This window comes from Dipodomys ordii, unplaced genomic scaffold (assembly GCF_000151885.1).
Source record: "Dipodomys ordii isolate 6190 unplaced genomic scaffold, Dord_2.0 Scaffold2, whole genome shotgun sequence".
Classification (NCBI taxonomy): domain Eukaryota; kingdom Metazoa; phylum Chordata; class Mammalia; order Rodentia; family Heteromyidae; genus Dipodomys; species Dipodomys ordii.
In genome coordinates, this window is record NW_012267218.1 from 30,905,722 (window position 1) to 30,931,648 (window position 25,927).

The window sequence follows — 25,927 nt, forward strand, 5'->3', positions numbered from 1 at the left end:
CCTGGGGAAGGCCTGGGGAAGGGGCAGGGGCCCAGACTCATCAAGTAGCTCAGCCTCCCCCTCTCCACCCCAATTACTCACTTTGGGTAGTTGTTGCAATACTGAGTGTAGATATCAAACTCTTGGCTCTAAAGAGAGACCAAAAATGGTGACTTCAGGGAGTTTCTCATTTGAATAAAAGCCTAATAGGACCAAAGACAGGTGTCTGGTCCCTGAGCATGCTCTGTCCTCCCTTCCCTCAAGTGCCTGCAGAGCCATCTTTGTACCCATTTGTCTAGAGCAATTCATTCACCCGGCCCCTAGCTCCACCCTACTCAACGCACAGCACACAGCCTTTCTTCTGAAGGGGGACCCCCAGGACTCAGAATTCTTCTCAGGTTGGATATGCTTATCCCTTTGAATGCCCAACAAGGCAGGACAAGAGGTAATGACCCAACCCTTCTTACCCTCTCCACAAAGCAGCTGGCCACAGCCACTGGGTCACTATTGCAGCTGTCCAGGTCTCTTAGTAGTTGGCTGGGTGAGAGGGAAAGCAGCCATCAGAGATCAATCTCAGCAGCCTCCTCAGCAGTGACATGCCCCCTGCCCACCTCCTCAGACCTACACTCACATTTAGTGCTGGGGTCATGCTAACAGCTGGGGCTCCCACCCTCTGAATAAGCCCTGTCCCAGGCATTAACCACACAAAGCAGCCAGTCCACCATACAGGAAGCTCAGAATACACACATGCTCAACAAGCAAAGGAGCAAGAGAGCACAGCAATACGCACCTCAGGAGGGGACACGGCTCCTCTGCGGGCAGAAGGAGTCAAACATACAAAAGCAGAGATTAAAGAGGGAAGGAGAGAGGGGACTAGCAAAAAGCAGCCTTCTGGATGGGAAAGAAGAAGTATGGAGAGAAGGGGTGAGCCTGGAACCCTGATCTGAGATGAAACACCATAAGAAATCCCAGAAATAGAGTCCCCTGTCTCCTCTACCTATGCTCCTTAGCTTTTCCCAGCCCTACCCCCCGACCCCACCCCTCTTCCTAAGTCATACTTGGATCCTGCTCTCCTAGACTTCTCTATCTGCAGAATTTCTTCTGCCCACTTTAAGTCATCTAGGGGGAAGGGGGCCTCAGCCTATCAACACCATTGCCCCAGCACGCGACAGGACCCTTCCCCTGAGGGTCTGTGGTCCTACAGCAGCAGATTCAAGCCCTCACAGAGCCCCCTTAGCTGGTCCTAAGATAGCCTCACCAGGCCTTATTCAGCCTCACCAGGTCCTGCATTCCACTAACAGGTCAGATCATCTCTAGGGAGCCTGATCTCCCTTGGGATCAGTGGGAAAAAGAGGATGAATTATGAGACTTGCAAGTAGAGGACGATGATGAGAAGAACAGGCTAAGCGCTGATGGCTCACGCCTGTAATTCTAGTTACTCAGAAGCTGAGAGCTGAGGTTCACATTTCAAAGCCAGCCTGGGCAACAAAGGTTGTGTGATTCTTATATCCAATGAAGCACCAAAAAAGCCAGAAACAGGGCTGTGGCTCCTGTGGTGTAACACTAACTAGCCTTGAGCAAAAAAGGCCAGGGACAGTACCCAGGTCCTGAGTTCAAGCCCCAGAACCAGCACACAAAACAGCGATGAAAAGGACAACATAGCCGCCCAAAAGGAAGAATAATAGTGTGGAAGCAGGTGTTGACCAAGCTTGCTGGATACCAGAGCACGTGACTTCAGATTATCTCTAGAAAGTGCATCAGCCCAGGGCACATTCTCCCAGTTGGCATCCTCTCTGCAGCACAGAGCTAACTATGCCCTTGTGCAGGGGTGGACCTCTATTCCCCATCCTCAGAGATCAGGTCTCAGGCCCACATGTCATAGCCCCATGAGTCCGGGGACATTCCCCTGACCCTGAGGTGCTGCCTGAGAGCATGATGTCACCCCCACTCACATACCTGTTCAGCGCATAGATGCTCTCTATGTTCCCGAAGAGGGCACTGACTTGCTCTGGTTTCAACAGCCCAGGGGTGTCAATGATCTTCAAGAGGTAGTCCTGCATGGAGAGAGGCAATCAGGACCTGGTCACTCCTGGCTCCATCTTGCCCAACTACCTCCCTTAGTCACACCTCAATTCTGCACTGATTTTATAGCCATCAACAACTTCATAGACAGCACTCACTGGGACTGGATAATTATCTACCCCCAAATTCATGGCCACTTGGCACTCAAAAAGTAATCTTATTTGGAAATAGGGTCCTTACAAATGTCACTAATTAACACTCTTAAGATCACAACATTTTAAAAAAGTGGGTATGCCAGGCATTGGTGACACATAGCTAATGATCCTAACTCTCAGAAGGCTGAGAGCTGAGAATTTCTGTTTAAAGCCAGCTATACAGAAACATCTGTGAGACTGTTATTTCCAATTAACAGGCAAAAAAAAGCCAGAAGGATAGCTGTGGCTCAAATGGTAGAGCACCAGACTTGAATGAAAAAGCCAAGGAAGAGTATGCGGCTCTGAGTTCAAGCCCCAGTACCAGCACTCAAAAAAAAAAGCTGGGTATAGTGGTACAAATTAATAATCCCAGCTGTTTAGTCTGTGGAGGTAAGAGACAAAGCTATCAAGACCCTGTCTCAAAAATTAAATAAAGACAAAAGGGTTGGTGATGTGGCTCAAGTGTTAGAGTGCTTGCCTAGCATATGCAAAACCCTAGTAACGCCTCCCCACAAAATTAACATTTTAGGAGGGCTTCAAGTCCAATGACTGATTTCCTTAAAAGAGGAGAAGCCACAGAGATTAACACCAACGGTGCTTGTGCCCTGACTGGTATGAAACACTTCCCCTATGCCACACCTGAGAGTCAGGTGTTGCCCTTGGCTTTACAGAATGGTGGAAGAATGGTGGGTGGGCTCAGGTAATCACTTGATGCCCAAGACAGACCCCAGAGCCAGGCAACAGCAGAGTAAGGATCACTGGGACGGCCTGGATTCCATTTCTGCAGAGCACAGTGGTCATCCCAGTTAGGCTGGGGTCCCTCAGATCCCCTTCACAGTGTCCACTTCCTGTGCACTTACAGGAAGTTCCCCTCACCCCAGGCTACTCCTATAGCTCAACATCATAAAGGAAGCAGAAGTGAATGGTCTCCCCAGGGCAGAAGCCTGGGGCCTCCTCTAGAGCTGATGCTCTAGAGGAGTAAATTTTCCATCCCAGTATAGGATGGGGCTCCTCCCAGGGATGGACCACTGGAGACCAGTGTCCCTCACCCTAGAAGGAGATGACACTTCCTCCCTGGCCTCAGCACGCACCTCCACGATGCTGCGCAGGTCCTGCACATACATGCGCTCCGTTTCCACAATCTCCCGCACCACTCGGCCCAAGTAGCTGAGCTTGTGGACAGGTCCCGCTGCCCGGCTGTTGAATGGAGACAGGGACCCCTTCCCGTTCATCCAGCTGCTGGAGTTGTTGTTGATGTTGGGGGAATGACGGCCACATGGGGAGCCCACCCCATTCTGGGCAGAAGCCTCAGGGCCGGTGGGCTCCTCCATGGTGCTGTGGCTGTCACGGGAGGAGCCAGAGGAGGTGGTGGACATCAGGCTCAATGGCCGCTCCTGGCTGCCATCTGGGTGAAGGGTGGCAGAGACGGGCATCCTGGCATTGCTGCCTGGTGGGGGCACTTCAGGGAGATTCTGGAGTAAAACAGATAGATGTGTGTCCACTTGAGTCCCCACAGAAATCAGAAAGCAGAAAGTAGGTTGCCTGGAGTGGGGGAGGGTGGCATGGGAGGTTTTCTTACTGCACAGGTCAGTTTATTGTCACTGAATTACATTTCAGCATGGTCAGGATGGCAAGCTTTTCATTAGATGTATTTTACCACAGTTTAAAAACAAAAACTAGGGCTGGGAAGATGGCTCAGTGGTAGAGCACTTGCCTTGCATGCCTGAGGCCCTGGGTTCGATTCCTCAGCACCACATAAGCAAAAAGAAAAAAAGCCGGAAGTGGTGCTGTGGCTCAAGTGGTAGTGCACTAGCCTTGAGCTGAAGAGCTGAGGGACAGCGCCCAGGCTCGGAGTTCAGGCCCCATGACCAGACCAAAAAAAAAAAAAACTAAACCAGGAGCTAGTAGTTCATACCTGTAATCCTAGCTACTCAGGATCAAACCATGATCTGAGAATCATGGTTTGAAACTACCTGGAGTAGAAAAATCCATGAAACACCATCACCAAAATAACCAGCAAAAAGCTGGGCTGGAGATGGAGCTCAAGTGCCAGCTGAACAAGCATGAAGTCCTGAGTTGAAACCCCAGTAACAGCCCTAAAAGAAGAAAAGGAAGAAACAAGAAGAGGAGGGGGGGAGGAGGGGGAGGAGGGGGAGGCGGCGGCGGCAGCACATCTCAAGTACCTGCTTGTCAGGCCTGTTCAGGGTCACCAGATAGGGACACTATTAAGACAACACATAATCCAGTGGATAATACTCTGCCCAGGACTGCTGTCAGGCCTGTACCAGGGCCAACACATAAGGACAAAAGTGTTAATACACACAGGACTGGGTAATTTTCTGCCTAGGACTGCAAACTCTCAGGACATCTGTGGCTTTAGTATATAACTGAAACTTTGTGGATACTGATGAGAAAGAGGGAGGAGAGAGTGACCACCTTTCCTCTACTCCACACCCAGCACCTGGTATAGGCAAGAACCTGACTCAACCAAACCAGGAAATTCCCCAGGGCTGAGCCACCACTGAGTCTCCACAAACTCCCCTCAGCATGGCTGGGTCAGTGCAGCACAGAGGACAGGAAACTGCACCCAGGTGAGGCAAACACAGCCTCAGGTGAACTTTATTCCCTAAAGTGATAGTACAACTCCTAGGTAGGCCCATGGGCAGCTTCAAAGGGGACAGTGGACAAGAGCCTATTTCTGATTGTGTTTTGAGGGACAGACAGGACACCCAAAGCCACAACTCACCAGCACCACTTTCCATAATGCTCACTTGACTGTTATTTCCACAGGGGAAAGAAAGCTCCAAAGCACCTCCCTCACCTCTGCTGATCCAAGTCTCCTAACCCAGCCTATAGCTCAGAAGCTACCTGACCAGACAAGGCCAAGGGACAGGGGCCTGAGCTAGGAGGAGGCTAGCTACAAAGTGGCATCATTCCAGTCCTCTTGGTACCTGCCTCCTGGTTTTTTTTTTTTTTTTGTCTCTGCTTCCACCTGGAAGACAGCCTCTCTGGACTCTGACTTTTGCAAATATTGTCCTCTCTACCACAGCATTATTTCCTCCTCACCAACTCCATGCCAAATCTCAGATTGGCCATGACCTACCTCTAGGAACCTTCCGAACATGGTTCACTAGTTGACCCTCCCAGGTTTTCCCTTCTGGAGTGCTCACTACGAGATACTGCGCTAGTTTAAGACCATCCACCCTGGGCTGCCAGTCACTTACAGGCAGGGGCCATAAAGGCTGACTTTGACAAGAGAAGAGCAATGGTGAACAAATCGATGCTTTTGTCCAGACCTACTTGCCAGCTACCCAACCTAGCAGGGACAGCTCTTGTCTCTGCTGGTTGGGGAAGGGGGAGGGGGGGGCACATGGGTCACCTCCAAGGTGTCTATATAAGCCCTTACATGGCAGATGAGGGCTCAGAGAGGTACCCTAGGATGGTGTTGGTAGATCTCAGAGGGGATCCCAGGAAAGGCAGCACTGCTTGTTGGGGCCACCACCACCTCCCTGTTCCAAAGAGCCTCTACAGGAATCAGCTACACCAGCAGCAGGACACCATGGCATTCCCACACAAAGGCACAAAGGCCCAAGCTTGGACCAACCTCCCTGCGTGACCCTCTCCCTGAGGTGCCCTGCAGGCCTTTAAAGCAGTTGCACAGTCAGGCCCCAGCCCAGCCCAGCCCCAACAGTCCCAGCTGGAACAATGGGGCAGGCACTTAGACCTAAGACCTTTCCCAGATTAGCCCTGAGGTCAGTCAGCTCCTGTGGGGAGGCTAAATGGAAAAGGCCCAACTCCCAAATGGATTTCCCAGCTAGCCAGGTCACCGCCTTAAAGCAAAGGATTCGTCACAGCCTTAACCCTGGCCCATGCATGCTATCAGCAAGATTATTCTCTTAAAAGTACACTTCTGAGGGCCACGATTTGGTGACCCCACTGCATGGGGGCTCCAAAGAGAAATTAAAAGCCTAAAATTAAAGTACCTCTTTGCTTGGAGAAGTTATCTCTGGTTGAACACAGCTACCCACCTGCAAACACTTGCTCACAGTTTGCAAGTACAGTTGCTGCTGAATCTTTCTGAGGCTAAAGAGACTGGCTGCCTGCTCAAAGATTCTCAGTGCTATCTCTATACATGGCAAGTCACCCACCCTGTTAACACTACTACGATCCCCACCTTACAGATGCACAACTGGAGGCCACAGCAGTAATAAGTGGGGAGCTGGACCAGAACTGCCTTCCTATGGCATGGTCATGGTTTCCCGGCCACTGCCTCCCTGATGGATTTTGCATCAGCCAGGGCCACTAGCAAAGATTAGTCACAGCTCCTGGTCAATGGCTTGGGTTCGGCATAGGTTATAGGAAGACCTGAAAGACTGGGGCCTCCAACAAGACCGTGAAAAGGGCTGACTGAGATGGCTGTTTGTATACCTGCTGTGTGACCTGTGGCCACTCACTCTCCTTTCAGAACATGGTAAAACATAGATCCCAAGTGAAGAGTCACAGCATGGGGACGCAGAAAGGAGAAAGGAAAGGATTCTCAGGATCAGACTGAATTTCTCAGGTAATAAAAGAAAAGAAACAGTCCCGGCCCCCAAAAAAAGAGAGGCCAAGGAAAGGGCAAGGGGGAGATAAAAGAACAAATGGAAGAGCAAGTACTGCAAAGCAGGGTTCCAAGTGTGGATTATCAAGAAGGCCACCAGATGGTGACAGAGAAGATTCTAACATCCTGCTCCATTTGAGTGTGCTCCAGCTCCTAGAGGCTCATTTGGACCCCTACCCTGTGTATAGCTCACATTCTCACAGACACAATGCTACCCACATGTTTCCTGGGCATGGACAAGCTCTCCTTCCCACCCAGTGAGCATCACACATGTTGCAAAACCCAATCCCAAACCAGGATGACAATCTGATTGCTCAAACTCAACTTGGAAGATATTAGCTGCTGCCAGGCGCTGGTGGCTCATACCTGTAATCCTAGCAACTCAGGGAGCTGAGATCCGAAGATCATGATTCAGAGCCAGTCGAGGCAGAAAACATGAGACATTTACCTCCAAACAGCCATTATTTGCTATTAACCAGCAAAAAGCAGGAAGTGGAATTATGCCTCAAGTGGCAGAGAGGCAACCTTGAACAAAAATACCCTACAAGAGCATGAGGCTGCTAGGGAAGGAATGGATTGTGTGGACAGCTGCCCAACACTCAAGTCTACACCATCTTATCTCCAGGTCCCCTACACAGCCCCAGATGAGACCTCTTCTGTCTTCCGATGACCCAATCAGTTTTGAACCCATAAATCAGAGTTCTAGAAAACTTTATACCTCTACCCAGGCAAGGGGGTGCATACCTATAATCCCAGCTACATGACAGGTGGAGCAAGAGGATCACTAGTTATGATACCAGCCTTGGCAGAAGGTAGCAGTGATACCCAGTCTCACAAAAAAAAAAAAATAATTAATTAATTAATTAAGAGGAATGCTCAAGTGGCAGAGCAGCTTCCCTGGTGTGTGCAAGGCCCTAGACTTAATCCTCAGAATCACAAATAGCAAGAAGGCAGGCAGGCAGGGAGGGAGGGAGGAAAGGAAGGATGAGTGGAGGGAGAGGAAGGAGGTAGACCACTATCTCAAGTTCTACACTGTGAAGCTCTCTGACAATGTCCCCAAAGACCATTCTTTCTGATATGTCTAAGAAATGAAGATATATACCTTTTTTAAGAAGCCAAGGGCAGGAAAAGGAAGAAAAATCCGTTTCTTCTTCTTTAAACTTTCTCCACATTCAAGTGTAATCCACACCCTTGTTCTACCCACACCTCCCCAGGTTACCTGCCCCACCTCCCATGGGCAGGGGCCGGAGGCAGGCAGGCTGCAGCAGGCCCGGGGAAGCCAGCGCAGCCAAGTCCCACACCCTCCCCTCTGCCAACTCCGCCTCAGCACAGCGCCCTCAACCTGACCCACAGGGAAGAAAAGTGACACCCCCAAAACATGCATTTGCCCCCCCGTTTGTCCACAAGCCTCATGTCCCTCCCGCAAGGGACCCTGCTCCTCCCTTCAGAAAGGGTCATCCCACAGGAAAACCCACCTGGAGCCTTCCAGAACTCTTGCTTCTGGTCCTGGAGGACCCCTAAGATTCCGGCGTACTCCCTCTGGTTGTCCCTCCTAGGCCAGTGAGTGGGAAAGAGGAGAGGAGAGGACCGGGCATGCTTGGGGTGAGCCCTCTAGTAGGTGGGAAGACTGGAGACTCCCTGAAAACATCTGGTTCCAAAAGACTGACATCATCTTTCCACCTACTGCCCTTCACCCCATACCCAAAAGCCAAGAGTGGAAGCCCCACAGTGCCACGCCTGTTTGAAGTAACAGGGTTCCCCCAAAGTGAAGTAACAGGGCTCCCCTCAAGGCAACTGTGGGCTGAGGTGAGAGAAGAATCCAGCCAGCAACTGTGTACACACAGGCTTTATCTCAGGGGCAAAGCCGGAGGTGCGGCCTCCATCCTCCATCCTCCTCCAGTGGCCTCCTCTCCCCCACTGGCCTTCCAGCCTCTCTCATCTCTACAGTTTCAAAATGGAGGGTGGGGGAGCTAAAGGCCTTTGACAGTCTCCAGAGGCCCAAAGCCCACTTTGACAATCCCCTCAGATGGAAGACACTTCTCCAGACCAACAGAGAAGCAACTGTGACCACCAAGAAAGAGATCTCACTCAAGATCCTCAAACTCCTCGGCTTGGCACCCCACACACACACTCCACTGTCCCCTAATTGTCCCAGCAGACGCTCAGTTCATATGTCTGGCCATATAAACGCTTCCTTCACACAACTTGAGAGTCTCAGGGGAAAGGGAGGAAGGACCACCCCATTCCATCCCTTCACACCCCGCCCCCCCCCCACAGTCTGACTCTGTGTCCCTTCCCCCAACACATTCCTCACTCTGACCCCCTCCCATTTCTCCTGGAGACTGGGAGCCCCAGGACCTGGGAAGGTTCCCTGGGAAGTAACTTTGTGTTTAATATGAGCAACATGTTCTGTCTCAGAGGCTGGGTGAACAGTGTGACCAAGATTTACTGGGCCACCCAAACCCAGCCCAGCTGGCGCAAACTCATTTTCCCTTGGGAATTGGTTTTCCCACCACCTGAGCGCAGCAGGGCCCCAGGGACAGTTGGCTGGGTCCCTGGGGCAGGCCTGTGGCTGCCAAGAAGGAACAGGATTGTGGTTGCCATGACGACGGAGACCTCCCACCTGAATTCCAGAGGAAGTCTGGGTCTACTGACTGAAGTCCAGAAAACTCCTTCAGTCTGGCCTTGAAAAGGGAAGGAAAGCCCCTGGCACCTTGTTCAGAAGGACCACCTCCCACAACCCCAACGTGTGCTCTTGTGTCTCATACCAGGAATGGCCTTGGATGTTCCTAAAGTTGGCTCAAAGTTAGATCAATTTCAAACTCCTCCCAACATAGGAACCATTGTAAGCTTAATAATGCTCCCTACAAGGAGATCTGTGTCTTGAGTCTCAGAACCCGTCACCTGGACACCAAAAGGGACTTTAAGAATGTGATAAATTAAGGATCTCCCAACATAATCCTAAGAGGGACCTAGCAGGAGTCAGTCAGAAGTTGATGTGATGACTGACATAGAGACAGAAAGAAACAAAGAAAAAGGGAAGATCGGAAGATCATCAGCCTTTGAAGAGAGAGGAAGGGCGCCACAAGCTTCAGGAATCTGGAAAGGGCAAGGGAACAAAGTTCACCCTGGAACTCCCAGAAATGTAGGCCTGCCGATCCAGGCAAATTTCTGACCTCCAGAACTTAGTGAATGTCTGTTAAGTTTCTAAATGTATGGAATTTGTTACAGCAGCAGAAGGAAACAAATACACTTCTTTGAACCCCAGTGCCTCTGGGCATCACTGGTCCATGGCACTCACACATGCAAGTGTTTCTTCTAGACATCAGTAAAACCCCGCAGGCTGGGCCTTCATCCCCAGAGAGCAAGTCACCACTAGGCGCTCAATAAATGCCTGATGAGGAGACTGCAGAATTATACCACTCTCACAGTCAGAAGGGTAAATAGTAATTCAAGTACAGACCAAAGCCACTTCCTCCATATTAGTCACTGCCAGCAAGTTTCCAGTGAGCCAAGGAGCACTCAAGATCGATGACTGATCATTTATCCCAGCACTTCCGACCTACTTGGCCCCCAAAAAGGAGCTACAGCAGGGGTACAACTGCCTTGCCAGGCCACATACTAAGTGATCAATCACAAAAGACTGGGGCAAAAAAGGGAAAGTAGCCAGGTCTAGACAAGGGAGTACCACGATGAGGTCTCCCTACAAATATCCTAAGAAAAGCAGTCTACTGAGAAGTTTCACATAGCCCAGTGCTGGCAGCTCAGGTCTGTAATCCTGGCTACTTGGCTGTGATCTGAGGATCATGGTTCAAAGCCATCTTTGGCAGGAAAGTCCATAAGACTTTCATCTAGAAAACCAGAAGTGGTACCCTGTGCAGAAGTGGCTCAAAGTGGTCAAGCAACAAGCCTAATGCAAAACAACTCAGGAATAGCACCCAGGCCCTGAGTGTTCAAGCCCTACAATACACACACACACACACACACACGCGCGCGCGCGCGCACACGCACACACACACACACACACACACACACACACACACACACACACACACACACACACACACACACACACACACCGCGGTTTCATCTATACTTATACTAAAGCCAAATGAGAGTAATCAGTACTGATTAGGAATTGTCATTGCTCAGAGCCAGACTAGGTCAGCAAAGCTTCCAGCAAAACTTATCACTGTGGTGGGAAATGACACAAGGTGCCCAGAAAATGAAGCAGCCAAAGAAAGCTATAAAAGATGGTGCTTGAAATTACACCCTCCCCCTGCCAAAAAAAAAAAAAAATCAACAGATCTAAAGTTCCCATCTTTAGATCAAAAAGTTCACAGAGGGCTGGGAAGATGGCTCAGTGGTAGAGCGCTTGCCTTGCATGCATGAGGCCCTAGGTTCGATTCCTCAGCACCACATAAGCAAAAAGAAAAAAAGCCGGAAGTGGCACTGTGGCTCAGGTGGTAGAGTGCTAGCCTTGAGCTGAAGAGCTGAGGGATAGTGCCCAGGCTCAGAGTTCAGGCCCCACGACTGGACCCAAAAAAAAAAAAGTTCACAGAAGGCTAGGATGTGGCTCAGTGGTACAGTGCTTGCCTAACATGTGCAATACCCACAGTCCTATCCCCAGTACTAGGAAGAAAACAAAACAAATAAGCAGGGGGCGGGGTGGGGGGGAGCAAAGCTCACAGGATTAGTACAAAATTTAGGACTAAGTCCTGCAAATTACTCTTCTTATTGGCTCCATCCCCACTTTGAGAGTACATTCCCACTTTGGGCCTATAAGCTAGAAGCCATCTGCAAAAGAAAGGCAGAGCCGCACTCTCATAGCTATAGTATTATTTATTATAAATATACAACAAAGGCATTGGAGAATCTTAGTAGGAGTCACCTGGAACAGAGGGGCCTCTCCTGAGTTCTCAGCAGAGAAGAGAATATGCCAGCAAGCCAGCACACCAGGCAAATCCATGCAGGCTAAATGAATGAAATGCATATACAGGCATTGAGTCATGCAGGCCTGGTCTGAATTCCAACTCCTATGCTTTCCTGGCTATATGTTGCCTTGAATATGTCACCTGAAATTCTAAGCTTCAAGTTCCTCATCAGCAAAATGGCCACAGCAACAGTGCCAACCTCCACCAACTATCTCCAGGCTTGAAAGAATACCAGTGTATAATTTGTGCATCTAATACACATAGTAGGTAAGGTCACCAAAAATGGTGGTGATGATGTTAATGACGACAGATAAATCTTATTTGTTCCTAAGCACCAAGACAAAAGATTTTTTGTGACTTGTACCCAATTCTTCTTTAAACCGTATCAAATTAATACTAAAAATCACTAATTTCACACAAAAAAAGTTAAACTTGGCACCAGTTGCTCACACCTAGCTAATCAGGAGGCTGAGATGTGAGGATCATGGTTCAAAGCCAGCCCAGGCAGGAAAGTCCACGAAACTCTTATCTCCCATAAACCACCAAAAAACCAGAAGTGGCACTGTTGCTCAAGTGGTATAGCACTAGCCTTGAGCTGAAGAGCTGAGGGACAGCGCTCAGGCCCAGAGTTCAAGCCCCACGATGGACAAAAAAAAAAAGTTAAACTTGGTGGACCAGCACAGCCTAACCCTTCCCCCCAACCCAATCTATCCTCTAGGACTCTAAGTCAGACCATGGTCTTATACGGGCAAATACAGAGCTATTTGTCTGGTGGGGAAAAACAGTCTGATACCCATACCCAACAGAAGGTCAAATAAGAAAGCTAAGTATAAATGAGTCAGTCTGACTGCTATGGCAAGCAGGCACATTCCTGAGCATTCTATCGGGTGAGATGGCCTGTACTAGGAGCCAGAAAGAACAAAACTATAGGGGTCCGCAAGCCCGAGCAGAAACACGTATGGCACCCCACATTATTGTAAGGCACAAAATAATACCTTAAATGCTAGTATAGAAGTGTGCTAAATAGTGCAAACAGCAGTGCAAGTGCACCCAAGAGGAGGCGACAAGAAAGCCAACAGATGAGGAAGAGAGTTGAGGGCATTGGATGCCAAGGGAAATGCACCTGGGAAAGCTGGATCCCCAAAACATCTGATCACCCAGCACTGTGCACCAGGCAGCAAGAGACCAGGCTGGAGGGAACTGCAGGCCTTGTTGGGTTAAGACACATCCAAGGCAGGTCCGAAAGAACAACTACTCAAATATGTTCATGAGACCAGGTGAGAATGTGCCTTAAAAAAAAAAAAAGACATGGCTGGGAAGGTGGCTCAGTGGTAGAGTGCTTGCCTTGCATGCATGAGGCCCTGGGTTCGATTCCTCAGCAACACATAAGCAAAAAGAAAAATGCCGGAAGTGGCGCTGTAGCTCAAGTGGTAGAGCGCTAGCCTTGAGCTGAAGAGCTGAGGGACAGTGCCCAGGCCCAGAGTTCAGGCCCCACAACTGACCCAAAAAAAGTACAAAAAAGTGAGGTGTGGGGCTGGGGCTTCAGGTGTTCATAAAGCCCATGTTGAAGAATACAGAGGCCCAGAAGGAGCATTTTCTAGGGAAGGGAAAGCTCAAGGCAACATCAGCCAGAAAGAATGAGACCCATTCCAACCCTCACAGAGGGAAGGGAGAAATATGTGAGCAAAAAAATCAAGGTGACAGCATGAAGCTATGCATACAGGAGATGACTCTAAAAAAAAGAAAAAAAGAAGAAAAAAAAGGCAGAAAGAGACCACCTCTCTAGAAAACTGATTCTAGGTTTCATCCAAAGGAGAACTAGTTCTCTCCAGGGATCCCAGGCCAGTAGCTTTTACCTGGGCTGGGGGTGGGGTTCCTAAGTGAATTTTGCCTTCTCTCAACTCTCACTTTGTTTTTCCATGCATGTCAGAACTGGGGCAAAACTACCAGCTACCCCAAAACACAGCTGTGGTCCCAATTCAAGCAAGAGCCTTCACTCCCAGAAACGAAGGTACATGTGATTGAGAAGTGTGGCAGAGAGACAACTACCCCTACTTTCTTCATCTAGCAGGCCTCTTCAACAAAGCCCCTTCTTGTCCCCTAGATTTTTACCCAGTGCCTGAGGACCGACACAGAGAAGCTAGGGAGTAAATTATCCAAGGCAGATTTCACAGACGCATATACAAGTGTGAGTTCTCAATGGGGGACCAGCCTTTGACATGGGGCTTCTCCCGTGGAATCCCATCCATCAGAAGCCAAGAAGCCCCCTCCATCCCCAACCTGGCCCATCCCCCACCGCCTCAGCTAAAGGGCCTCAACCAGGGAAGCCTAAGAAACTCATCCAACCAGTTCCAGTGGAACAGAGCTTTCTCCCCCAGCTGAAGGGAACACAGACCAGAATTTAGACAGCTAAGCAGCTGTCACCGAATGCCAGATTCTGGGGTGCAAATAAGATAAAGAGACATGGCCTGGACAGTAAAGACTAACCCTGGGAAAGTCTAACATGGATTCAGGAGAAGAAGAAAGCCAAACGGGAGCAACAATCTGCCCGCAGCTTCTTGCACGGGCTGCCCAGAGCTATGGAAATGGTGACCCGGTATCCATCACCTGCTCTACCAGCCACCACTTGATTGGATCCAAAACAACCACCCCCTGTGGATTCTGGGAAAAGGAAGCTTCAGGAAGGACGGAGAGATTAACTCTGCTTTTTCCAGTGGTGTGTGTGTGGTGTGGGGTGTGTGTGTGTGTTTGTGTGTGTGTGCCTGTGTGTGTTCACACACCCTGAGCATACAAGCCCGCTGTGCTCCGAGTCTCTCCAGAACCTTCTCTAACCACCCGACTATGAATGTTTGCCATGAGAAGACCCTCTGCAGCTGCCTAGCAAAGCATTTGTAGCCATCTCAAAATACAGCCACATGGACAAATCCACTGCAAAGAGTCAGCAAGGTAAAACGGAGCTACCCTCCCACACCTGTACCAGGTATGGCCCGCAGTTTCTGAATCCCTGAGGGAGAAATCTGCTTTGTACCCCAAACCTGGCAGGCCTAGTTTTCTGGAGATTGTCAGACAAGACTCCGGAGGCCTAAAATTGATAGACTCCCAGGGACACCCCACTGGCCCCAGGAGTACCTACCGCTTTCCTCAAAAGGGCTCCCATGGGAACAGGAGCACCGAGAGGAGCACCGAGAGGGTGGTGAGGAGCCAGCAGCCAGGGAGCTGCATTCTCCCCTGGATGTATCCGGCAGCCCAGTAGTTAACAGGCTTGGGGCGAGCAGCAAACTGCCACCAACAGCCTCGGGAATTAAAGTGCCCGCCTCCTGGGAAACCTCTTCAATAAAGTCCTATTCAGAACCAGTTCCGCGTGTGGGTCATACTTTCTGCATTTCTCTCATTCCTGATGGCTGGGGGGGTCCAGCACGGAAATACAGCTTCCCACCACAGCTCGGCAGGTCCCTGCTAGGGGAGATCCCAGGCCACAGTACCAGGAGGTGAGCACCATGCGGCTGAGCTATGGCTGATTTGCAAATATCTCCAGCAAAGAAGCACTTGGGACACTAAGTGCAGGAAGTCAAATACTGAAGACTCAAACAAAGCCAGATCATTCACCAGCACAACAATACTCCATTTATGGGGCGCCTCCCCCACCCAGGCCCTCAAAGCTGGGTAATATTAACCCTTCAGTCTTTACAGAAGCAAGGCGGAAGGGAGGTATAGGTCGACGGGCAGCTGGAATTAGCCCTAATTTACAGATCAGAAAAACTGAGGCAAATAAAGGTCCTGGGATGCTGGATTTAAAAACAAAAACAGCTGGGCGCTGGTGGCTCACGCCTGTAATCCTAGCTACTCAGGAGGCTGAGATCTGAGGATCATGGTTCAAAGCCAGCCCAGGCAGGAGATCTCCAATAAACCACCAGAAAACCGGAAGTGGTGCTATAGCTCAAGTGGTAGAGCACTCGCCTTGAGCTGAAAAGCTGAGGGATAGCGCCCAGGCCCAGAGTTCAAGCCCCACGACCGACAAAAAGAAAAAGAAAAACAAAAACAAACAACAACAACAAAGTTCAGTTAAAGTGTGTCAGGGTTTCCCAGACCACAGTCTAGGTAATCTCACGACACTGACTAAGCCAGGTCCATCCAGCTAGGGAGGTGGGAAGCCAGAAGTGTTCTTTACTACTAGCAACAACACGCACCTCCCCCATGGAACCCAAGACCTGGAGCCAACGAGGAAAGAATGGAAAGGAACTATCCCAAATCCCCCTCACTGGGAGGCACATTCTGCTGTGTGCATGCATACGCATGTGAGTGTGTGCGTGTGTGCTCATGCACACATAAACATGCGCGTGCACACATACACACATACACACTGGAGTTTAAACTCAGGGTCTCACACGCTTGCTTTTTCTGCTCAAGGCTGGTGCTCTACCTCTTGAGCCATGCCTCTATTTCTCTCTTTTTGCTGGCCAATCTCATAGATTTAACTGCCAGGGCTAGCTTTGAACCTTGATCTTCTCAGCTCAGCCTCTTGAATAGGTAGGAATACAAGCATGAGCCACCAACACCAGGCACATTCTGCCCTTCTACAAATTAAGGCTTTGCTTTGAACAAAGGCACCCTCAGCACCCAGGTACTTTTCTTTTCTTTTTTTTTTTTTGGTCCAGTTGTGGGGCCTGAACTCTGGGCCTGGGCGCTGTCTCTCAGTTCTTCAGCTCAAGGCTAGCACTCTACCACTTGAGCCACAGCGCCACTTCTGGCTTTTTTGTTTTTGCTTATGTGGTGCTGAGGAGTCGAACCCAGGGCCTCATGCATGCAAGGCAAGCGCTCTACCACTGAGCCACCTTCCCAGCCCCCAGGAACTTTTCTTGAGCTCTGTCACTGGAACCCATCTACAGCCCAGATCATCCAGGATTTCAAACCCTTTTCTCCCTAAGTCATCTTGCATTCAAATCCCTACTAGCAATTTTGACAGCTGTATAAATAGATGCCAAAAGCCAGATTCTATCCAGTGGCTCACACCTGTGGCTCACACCTGTAACCTAGCTCTATTCAGGAGGCTGAGATCTGAGGATGGTGTTTTGAAGCCAGCCCAAGGAGAAAAGTCCCCATGAGACTCTTATCTCCAATTAATCACTCAAAAACCAGAAGTGGCACTGGGGCTCAAAGTGGTAGATTGCTAGCCTTAAGCAAAAGAAATCAGGAACAGTGCCCAGGCTCTGAGTTCAAGCCCCCACTTGGACAATAAATAAGTAAATAAAGAAATAGGGCTGGGAATCTGGCTAAGTGGTAGAGTGCTTGCCTAGCATGCATGAAGCCCTGGGTTTGATTCCTCAGTACCATATACACAGAAGAAGCCAGAAGTGGCACTATGGCTTAAGTGGTAAAGTGCTAGCATTGAGCAAAAGAAGCTCAAGGACAGTACCCAGACCCTGAATTCAAACCCCAGGACTAGTAATCATCATCATCATCATCATCATCATCGTCGTCGTAAATAAATAGGTGCCAAAGAAGGCTGAAGCACACAGGTTGGATAGCAGAGGTTTGGTGATATGAAGTCAAGCTATCTACCTCCTCTTGGTGCCCAACCGTACTCAGCCCATATAAAGCTGCAGACTCAGGGCGGAGGCTTCCTGTCTGAAAAGTGTACTATGTGAACCCATTAGTGTTTATTGACAGAGTAAACCATATGCCAGGTGCTGTAGACATGGCAGGGAATAACTAGAGTTCTGACTCTCTCAGAACTTGTATGACAGAGAGAAAGAAGGCCACAAATGGTGGACATGTTGGTATATTTCTTCACAGTGCTGACATGTTGGTATATTTCTTCACAGTGCTAAGATTTATGGAAAAACTAAAGTAAGGAAATAGTGTGATTTGGTTGGAAAGAAAAGCCAGGGAAGTCTCTGGAGAGGTGACTTTTGATCCTAGACCTGTATGATAAAAAGCAACCAGACAAGCAAAAACTCAGGTGGAAACTCAATTTTTCCCTGAACCCCACTTACCCATTCACCCACTCACACTAAGCCCAGGCACCTCACCAGTAAGTGCAGAAGACATCCAAAACATCTTGCTTTTTAAGTATCTTACTCTTTGCAACCAACAGTCAGGAGCTCAATATAAAGTTTAAAAGTCACATGAGAGAGTAAACCACCACAATGGGCCAGAAGATGTAACAAACTGGCATGAATAAAAAGATAAAAATAAAATAAAAAGGGCTGGGAAGGTGGCTCAGTGGTAGAGCGCTTGCCTTGCATGCTCAAGGCCCTGGGTTCGATTCCTCAGCTCCACATAAGCAAAAAGAAAAAAAGCCGGAAGTGGCGCTGTGGCTGAAGTGGTAGAGCGCTAGCCTTGAGTGAAGAGCTGAGGGACAGCGTCCAGGCCCAGAGTTCAGGCCCCACGACTGGACCCAAAAAAATAAATAAATAAAATAAAAATCTGAAAAAGACTTTTAAAAAGTGAATACTGGGGGCTGGGAAGGTGGCTCAGTGGTAGAGTGCTTGCCTTGCATGCATGAGGCCCTGGGTTCCATTCCTCAGCACCACATAAGCAGAAAGAAAAAAAGCCGGAAGTGGCACTGTAGCTCAAGTGGTAGAGCGCTCGCCTTGAGCTAAAGAGCTGAGGGACAGCGCCCAGGCCCAGAGTTCAAGCCCCACGACCGACAAAAAAAAAAAAAAAAAAAAGCTCAGGGATAGTACCCACGCCTTAGTCTAGCCCCACGGCCACCACCAGCACCACCAACAACAAAAGCTAACTGCCTGTGGCTCATGCATAAAATCTTAGGTACTTAAGAGGCTGAGATCTTTGGATGGAGGTTTGAAGCCAATCTAGGTAGACAAAACAGAGACTCTTATAATTACTAACCAAGAGCAGGGACTAGAGTACTAACCTTAAGCACAAAAGGTTAGGGACAGTGCCCAGGCCCTGAGTTCAAGCTCCATGACCAAAAAAAAAAAGGCAGGAAGAGGCTGGGCGCTGGTGGCTCACGCCTGTAATCCTAGCTACTCAGGAGGCTGAGATCTGAGGATCATGGTTCAAAGCCAGCCCGGGCAGGAAAGACTGTGAGACTCCTATCTCCAATAAACCACCAGAAAATGGGAAGTGGAGCTGTGGCTCAAGTGGTAAAGCGCTAGCCTTGAGCCCCAGAATCAGCACCAAAAACCAAAGAATCCTCTATCACACTATTAAATTCAATAAGAGTGCAACAATGTAGTAAGATACAAGACCAGTATACAAAATCAATTTTATTCCTATATATTAAGAAACAATGTGAAAATGCAATTGAAACAAAAATAAACAATCCACTTTATGAAAAAAAAATACAATACCTACCAAAATAATTAACAAAATAAGTATTAGCCTTGTGTACTAGAAACCACAAAACCCTGTTGAAAGAAATTTTATTTTCTTTTATTATTTTTTTTTTTTTGGGTCCAGTCGTGGGGCCTGAACTCTGGGCCTGGACGCTGTCCCTCAGCTCTTCACCTCAAGGCTAGCGCTCTACCACTTGAGCCACAGCGCCACTTCCGGCTTTTTTCTTTTTGCTTATGTGGTGCTGAGGAATCGAACCCAGGGCCTCAGGCATGCAAGGCAAGCGCTCTACCACTGAGCCAACTTCCCAGCCCATTGAAAGAAATTTTAAAACATTAAACAAATGGATAATCAATTCACATTCTATCCATATTGGAACATCTAGCATTGTTAATTATGGCAATATTTGACACATATTTCTATAGATTTAGTATCATCTCTCTGTATCAAAATCCCAGATGGCTTTTTGCAGAGACTGACACGTTAATTCCAAATTGGAATGGAAGAGACACAGAATAGCCAAAAAATAGTGAAAAACAAAGTTGGAAGACTTGCACTCCCCAATTTCAAAACCTTTAACAAAGTTGCAGTTATCAGGACTGTGTTGTACTAAGCATAAGAACTTACATATAGATCAACAGAAGTGAAAGCACAAAAATACAAGTTTGCATTTAGAGTCAATTGATTTTCAACATGGGGCCCAAGACAATTCATTAGGGAAAAAAATATAACCTTTTCAGCAAATGTTATTGTGACAACTGGACATTCACATGCAAAAGAAAAAGAAAGAATTCAGATATCTAGCTCATCTTACACAAAAAGTCAAAATAGATAATAGACCTAAATGAAAAGGCTTTTGCTAAAAAACTTGGAGAAGGGGCTGGGAAGGTGGCTCAGTGGTAGAGTGCTTGCCTTGCATGCATGAGGCCCTGGGTTCCATTCCTCACTACCACATAAGCAGAAAAAGCCAGAAGTGGCACTGTGTCTCAAGTGGTAGAGCCCTAGCCTTGAGCTGAAGAGCTGAGGGACAGCACCCAGGCCTAGAGTTCAGGCCCCATGACTGACAAAAAAAAAAATGTGGAGAAATACTTGGTAGCAATGGCTCACACCTGTAATCCTTGCTACTCAGGAGGCTGAGATCTGACGATTGAGGTTCAAAGCCAGCCTGGGCAAGAAAGTCCATGAGACTCTTATCTCCAATAAACCACCGGAAAACCGGAAGTGGAGCTGTGCTCAAGTAGTAAAACGCTTGCCTTGAGCTGAAGATCTGACAGACAGAGCCAAGGCCCAGAGTTCAAGGGCCACAACTGACAAAAAAAAAACAAAAAAAAAAAACAGTAAATCATCCTATGAACCATGGTTTCTTGCAAATAATTCCAAAAGCACAAAGAACAAAAGAAAAAAAAAATAGCCGGGCACGGGTGGCTCACACCTGTAATCTTAGCTACTCAGGAAGCTGAGATCTGAAGATCAGGATTCAAAGCCCTAGATGAAAGCCCTAGACACTCTTAGCTCCAGTAAACTAGCCAAAAGCTAGAAATGGGGCTGTGGCTCAAGTAGTAGCCTTGAGAACAAAAGCTCAGGGATAGAGTCCAGGCCTAGAGTTCAAGCTCCAGGACTAGCACACACACAAAAAAACTTTCCAGGTGAATTTAGGCTTAAGTGTGAGAGGCAAACACTGATATTTAGAAAAATATATAGTATATATCCATATACTTAAAGAGTACATGTATACAATAACATTTTAAGGAAACTATAACAATATGTATATTATGTCAGAGTAGAAAAGGATTTCTTTCTCTCTCTTTTTTAAAAAATTGTTCTGGGGGGATCAAACCCAAGGCCTCATGAATAATAGGCAAGCGCTCTACCACTAAGCTACATCTCTAGCCCAGAAAGATTCCTTGAACAAGACACAAAGTACAAACAAAAAATTTGTAATTCTACAACATTAAAATTAAAACTTTCCAGTGGGACACTAGTAGCACACACCTGTAATCCTAGCACTTGGAAGGCAGGAATATCAAAGTCAAAGGCCAATCTGGACTATACAGCAAGATCCTATCAAACAAAGCAATTAAAACTTCCCTATGAAAATCACATTAATTTTTATAAATTAACACAACTCACGGATATATAATGTATGGAATGTAAATGTTAATTACTTAGCAAATATATATGTATGTGCATATATGTACATATGTGTATATATGTGTATGTGTATATGCATGTATTAACTCCTAGAAATGAATAAGAAAAAAATGACCCAGAGTTAAGAATGCATAAAGGGGGCTGGGAAGGTGGCTCAATGATAGAGCACTTGCCTTGCATGCTCGAGGCCCTGGGTTCGATTCCTCAGCACCACATAAGCAAAAAGAAAAAAGCCGGAAGTGGCGCTGTGGCTCAAGAGGTAGAGCGCTAGTCTTGAGCTGAAGAGTTGAGGGACAGTGCTCAAGCCCAGAGTTCAGGCCCCATGACCGGACCCAAAAAAAAAAAAAAAAAGAATGCATAAAGGACAGAATTGCCTCTGGAAAGTGGATGCCAGTGGTTCACAACTATAATCCTAGCCACTCAGGAGACTAAGAGCTGAGTGCAATTTAACTAACTCCAATTAACCAGCAAAATGCTGGACTGGAAAATGTAGCTCAGGTAGTAGAGTACCAACTGTGAGCAAAAAAAGTTGAGAGCCGGGCGCTGGTGGCTCATGCCTGTAATCCTAGCTACTCAGGAGGCTGAGATCTGAGGATCGCGGTTCAAAGCCAGTCCAGGCAGGAGAGACCGTGAGACTCCTATATCCAATAAACCACCAGAAAACCGGAAGTGGTGCTGTAGCTCAAGTGGTAGAGCGCTTGCCTTGAGCTGAAGAGCTGAGGGACAGCGCCCAGGCCCAGAGTTCAAGCCCCACGACCGACAAAAAAAAAAAAAAAAGTTGAGAGTATGAGGACTTGAGTTCAAGCCCAGGACTGGTGCATGCACATATGTGTGCAGGTATACACACACACACACACACACACACACACACACACACACAGAATGGCCTCTGGAAAAGTACACAGGCTTATAACATGTGTCAAAGTAGGGACTGGTAGCTTGGGGACAGAGGTGGGAGGCTGCTGTATTACCTTTTATAGTTTGAACTATATGGATATGGTGTTGTTACCTGGCTCTTTTTTTTTTCTTAACAGAGGGCAAAAACACAAGAGTAAATTATAAGCTAAGAGGCATGCAAAAGACTCATCCTGATCTGTAAATTAAGGGCTAATTTTTACAAACAACTTTAATGTACCATTTCATATCCTCCAGATTTAAAAAAAATCCAAATATATTCATGTTCATGTTTCTAGTAAGAATGAGTTACAAATAATTTGAAAGCACTGTTTAGCAGTATTTTGATAAACCTCACCTTATAACACAATAATCCCCCTGTGGGCTGACACACTAAGACTGACTTGTGACCATTCAGCACAGCATTATCTTCAGTGGTGAGAACATGGAAACAACCTACACGCCCATCAATAAGGGAACCATGTCATAATTATACAATAGATTCCACAGAGCAGTTAAAATGACTAAACTTAAATATATCAACATGGATAATTCTGAAAAATAACACTGAGTTGTGTTAAAAAAAAAAAAAAAAAAAGCCAGGCTGGAAAATGTAGCTCAGGTAGTAGAGTACTCACACCTGTAGTCCTTCCCAGCTACCCAAGGAGCCTGAGATCATGAGATCAGGTTTGAAGCCAGCTGGAACAGTAAAGTCCATGAAACTCTTATCTTCAATTAACCATAAAAAAGCTGGAAGTGCATAGGTTCAAGTGGTAGAACTCTATCCTTGAACACAAAAGCTCAGAGCCAGCACCCAGAGCCTGCATTCAAGCCCCTAGAGTAGGACTGGGACTGGGACTGGGACACACAGATACACACAGACACATAGACACACACAGACACACACACACAATCCAAGAATATATTCAACCACAATTCTATCTATGACAAAAGTAAAATAAAAGTTTTATAAATTACTTTAAAGTAATAAAATAAAATGGGGGATGCAGGTGCCAGTAGCTCAAGTCTGTAATCCTAGCTACTCAGGAGGCTGAGATCTGAGGATCGCAGCAAACCCAGCCCAGACAAGGAAGTCTATGAGACCATTATCTCCATTAACCAAGAAACAGAGAAGTGGAGCTGTGGCTCAAGTGGTAGAGCACTAGTCTTGGATGAAAAAGTTCAGGGACAGTATGTAGGCCCTGAGTTCAAGACCTAGGACCAGGACAAAAATAAATAAATAAATAAACAAAACAAAATGGGGGAAATGAAGGAATAGGTAACACTGACCAAGAATCATTGTACTCATAACCTGATTTACAGAATTGTAACCCTTTGTACAACTACATAATAATAATAAGTTAAAATAAAAACATTCATAGAAATGAGCAACACCATATTCAGTAAGTGTTATTTCTGAGAAGAGAAGGAAGAAGGATTGAGGAATAAAAACAAGGCTTCTATCACATCTGTAATATGTTATTTCTATAATAAATGAGAAGTAAGTATGAAAACAGCATTTCCTGGATCTGGATGGTAGAGAGATGGGGTAGGAGACCATAAGCAGGGACCAACCAATACCAAGACCTCACAGCGCAGCATCCTGTCCAGGACAGACACAAAGGTCCTGACGGAAAGAGGCTTGGGTTAGTTTAGAATGCAGCTTTCCCTGTCATTTTCTGGCTTCAGGTAGGTACTTATGATGGAAATGCATGGAAAGCATTCTTGCTTCACTGAGGCAAGCATCCTTTGGGCTAACTGGCAATCTGCTTGAGTAGAACTGAATTAAGGTGGGCCCCAACTTCACTGTAACCCACCCACGCCCTGTGGACAGAGAACTGTCCAAAATGCCAGTTTTTAAGAGACTGCAGTCTGGCCTAGAGCTAACAGCACATGCTTTGGAGTCATTCAAGTTCAAATCCTGGACTATGGGTATAGCTCGGAGCTAGAGAGTTTACCCCACAGGCATAATTCTCTGGATTCTATCCTCAGCACCATGAAAGAAAAGTTTAAGCCTTATCTCTGCCAAATATTACAGCTAAGTGATCCTGGGCAAGTTCCCCCAAACTTGTGGGGACTCAGTTCCTTCTCTGTGGAGGGGCCTAGCATCATCTCTTTTGCCTTATTGAGAAGATCTGAATTATGATTACCTAATAGCAATACCTTTTACATTTTTTAGCTAGTCTGACTGAGAATCTTTTCAAAATGGGCACTTCCTTCACTTTATGAACAACCAAGGGAAAACAACTTACCTTTTCTTGACAACTCAAGAGTTACAATTACCCAATAACCATCCATTACTCCAAAGATGATCACCAGAGGGCAAAGGTGTGCCAAGCCATTCCCCCTAAACAAACAGCCCTGATTCTTCTGCTAAGACTAGGCTTTTCCTAGTGCTACAATCTCAGCAAGCTCTTCTTATTGCCAGCTCTTACTGTGCTGTGGTCATTTTCCCTCTCTGTAGTTTGGTTTGCCCTCTTCCATTTGCTGTTTCTTATCTGTACTGCGCTCACAAACAGGATGGCATAGCTCATGGGTAAAAGTTTACTGAATCTGAAGACACTGGTATGAATTTTGTAGGAACCCAAGTCCCTGGCTGGTGTGATACCTTCTTGCCTTTAGGCAGGTCAGGAAAGCTGTTGGGCAGCTGCTCAGCTGTTAGGGCTACATTGGTGTTATGAGCTATCATGGTATATATTATGGGATATATATATATATATAACCAAAGCTACAAGCACACCTTCATGTCCACTCACTCTGAGCCTAACTTGCAGGGTAGAAAACTCTGCATCAAACCTGGGAAGACTGCTCCCAGTGATTCCAGGTTCCCTTACACTTTAAAGCCTACAGAAATACAGAATACAGGATGACCCAATGAACTTTACAACTTTGCCGGTGGGAGGGGGGGAGGAGAGGGAGTTGGGGAGGCAGGGAGGAAAGGGATGGTAAGGGAAAAATAAAGGAGGGGTAACAATGCTCAATAGGAAATGGATTCATTACCTTGCTCGTGTAACTGTAACCCTTCTGTACAGTATCTTTACAATAAAAAATATATATTAAGAACAAAAAAAAAGGATACCATCGCCTGTGGTGATTTAAGGATTGAGACTTCATGATTCCATAGATGAATGAATGAAAATAAATGTAAACTCTACCATGTTAAAAAAAGAAAGAAAGAAAGAAATACAAGGCTGCCTGCCCCTCTGTGTGTACAGCTGGCCACCGGTTAACCTCTAAGAATCCTCCCACTCCCGTACTGGGGCTTGAACTCAGAGCCTTATGCTCTCACTTGGCTTCTTTTGCTCAAGGCTAGAGCTATACCACTTGAGCGACTTCCAGCATTTCTCTGGCTAAATGAAAATAAGAGTCTCATGAACTTTTCTGCCCAGGCTGACTTCCAAGTGCAACCCTCAGATCTCAGCTTCCTGAGTAGTTAGGATTACAGGCATGAGTCACCAACTCCCCTGGCAACCTATGAGAATCTTATATTCTGACCACTTCCAGACAGGAACAGAACATTTGTGAGAAGTATGAAAATTTCTTTAATTCTTAAGGTTTTATCACACATTTGCATTTTCACTTATTTGACAACTAGTATTGGAACACTCTCTCCCTGCCCCTCTCTCTCCCCCTCTCTCTATCATAGATAGATAAACAGGCACTGGGGACACAGCAGTGAGTTGGATGGAGACTGCATCAATACTGGTCCCTTCTCCTTTCAGTAAATATTTCTCCTGGTGCTCAAGAATCTCTTGTACACACACACACATACACACACACACACACACACACAGAGGAATAAAGGACATAAGTTCTTCAGAGCACCCAGTGCCTGCAGAAGCCATCTCTTTTCT

General features: G+C 47.1%; 1 protein-coding gene across 4 annotated transcripts in view; it reads right to left on the reverse strand.

Annotated features, from left to right (window-relative positions):
- The window catches only part of Plekhg3 (pleckstrin homology domain containing, family G (with RhoGef domain) member 3), a 45,311-nt gene that overhangs the window by 13,384 nt on the left and 6,000 nt on the right, over positions 1-25,927 (reverse strand). For all 4 annotated transcript variants that reach the window (XM_013016682.1, XM_013016662.1, XM_013016688.1 and 1 more), the window contains 4 exons: positions 3,287-3,667; positions 1,936-2,033; positions 447-516; positions 82-128 (listed from right to left, as the gene is read on the reverse strand). In XM_013016682.1, the coding sequence (XP_012872136.1) occupies positions 82-128; positions 447-516; positions 1,936-2,033; positions 3,287-3,628 (557 nt within the window). In that variant the 5' untranslated portion in view covers positions 3,629-3,667. The remainder of the gene's footprint in view (positions 1-81; positions 129-446; positions 517-1,935; positions 2,034-3,286; positions 3,668-25,927) is intronic.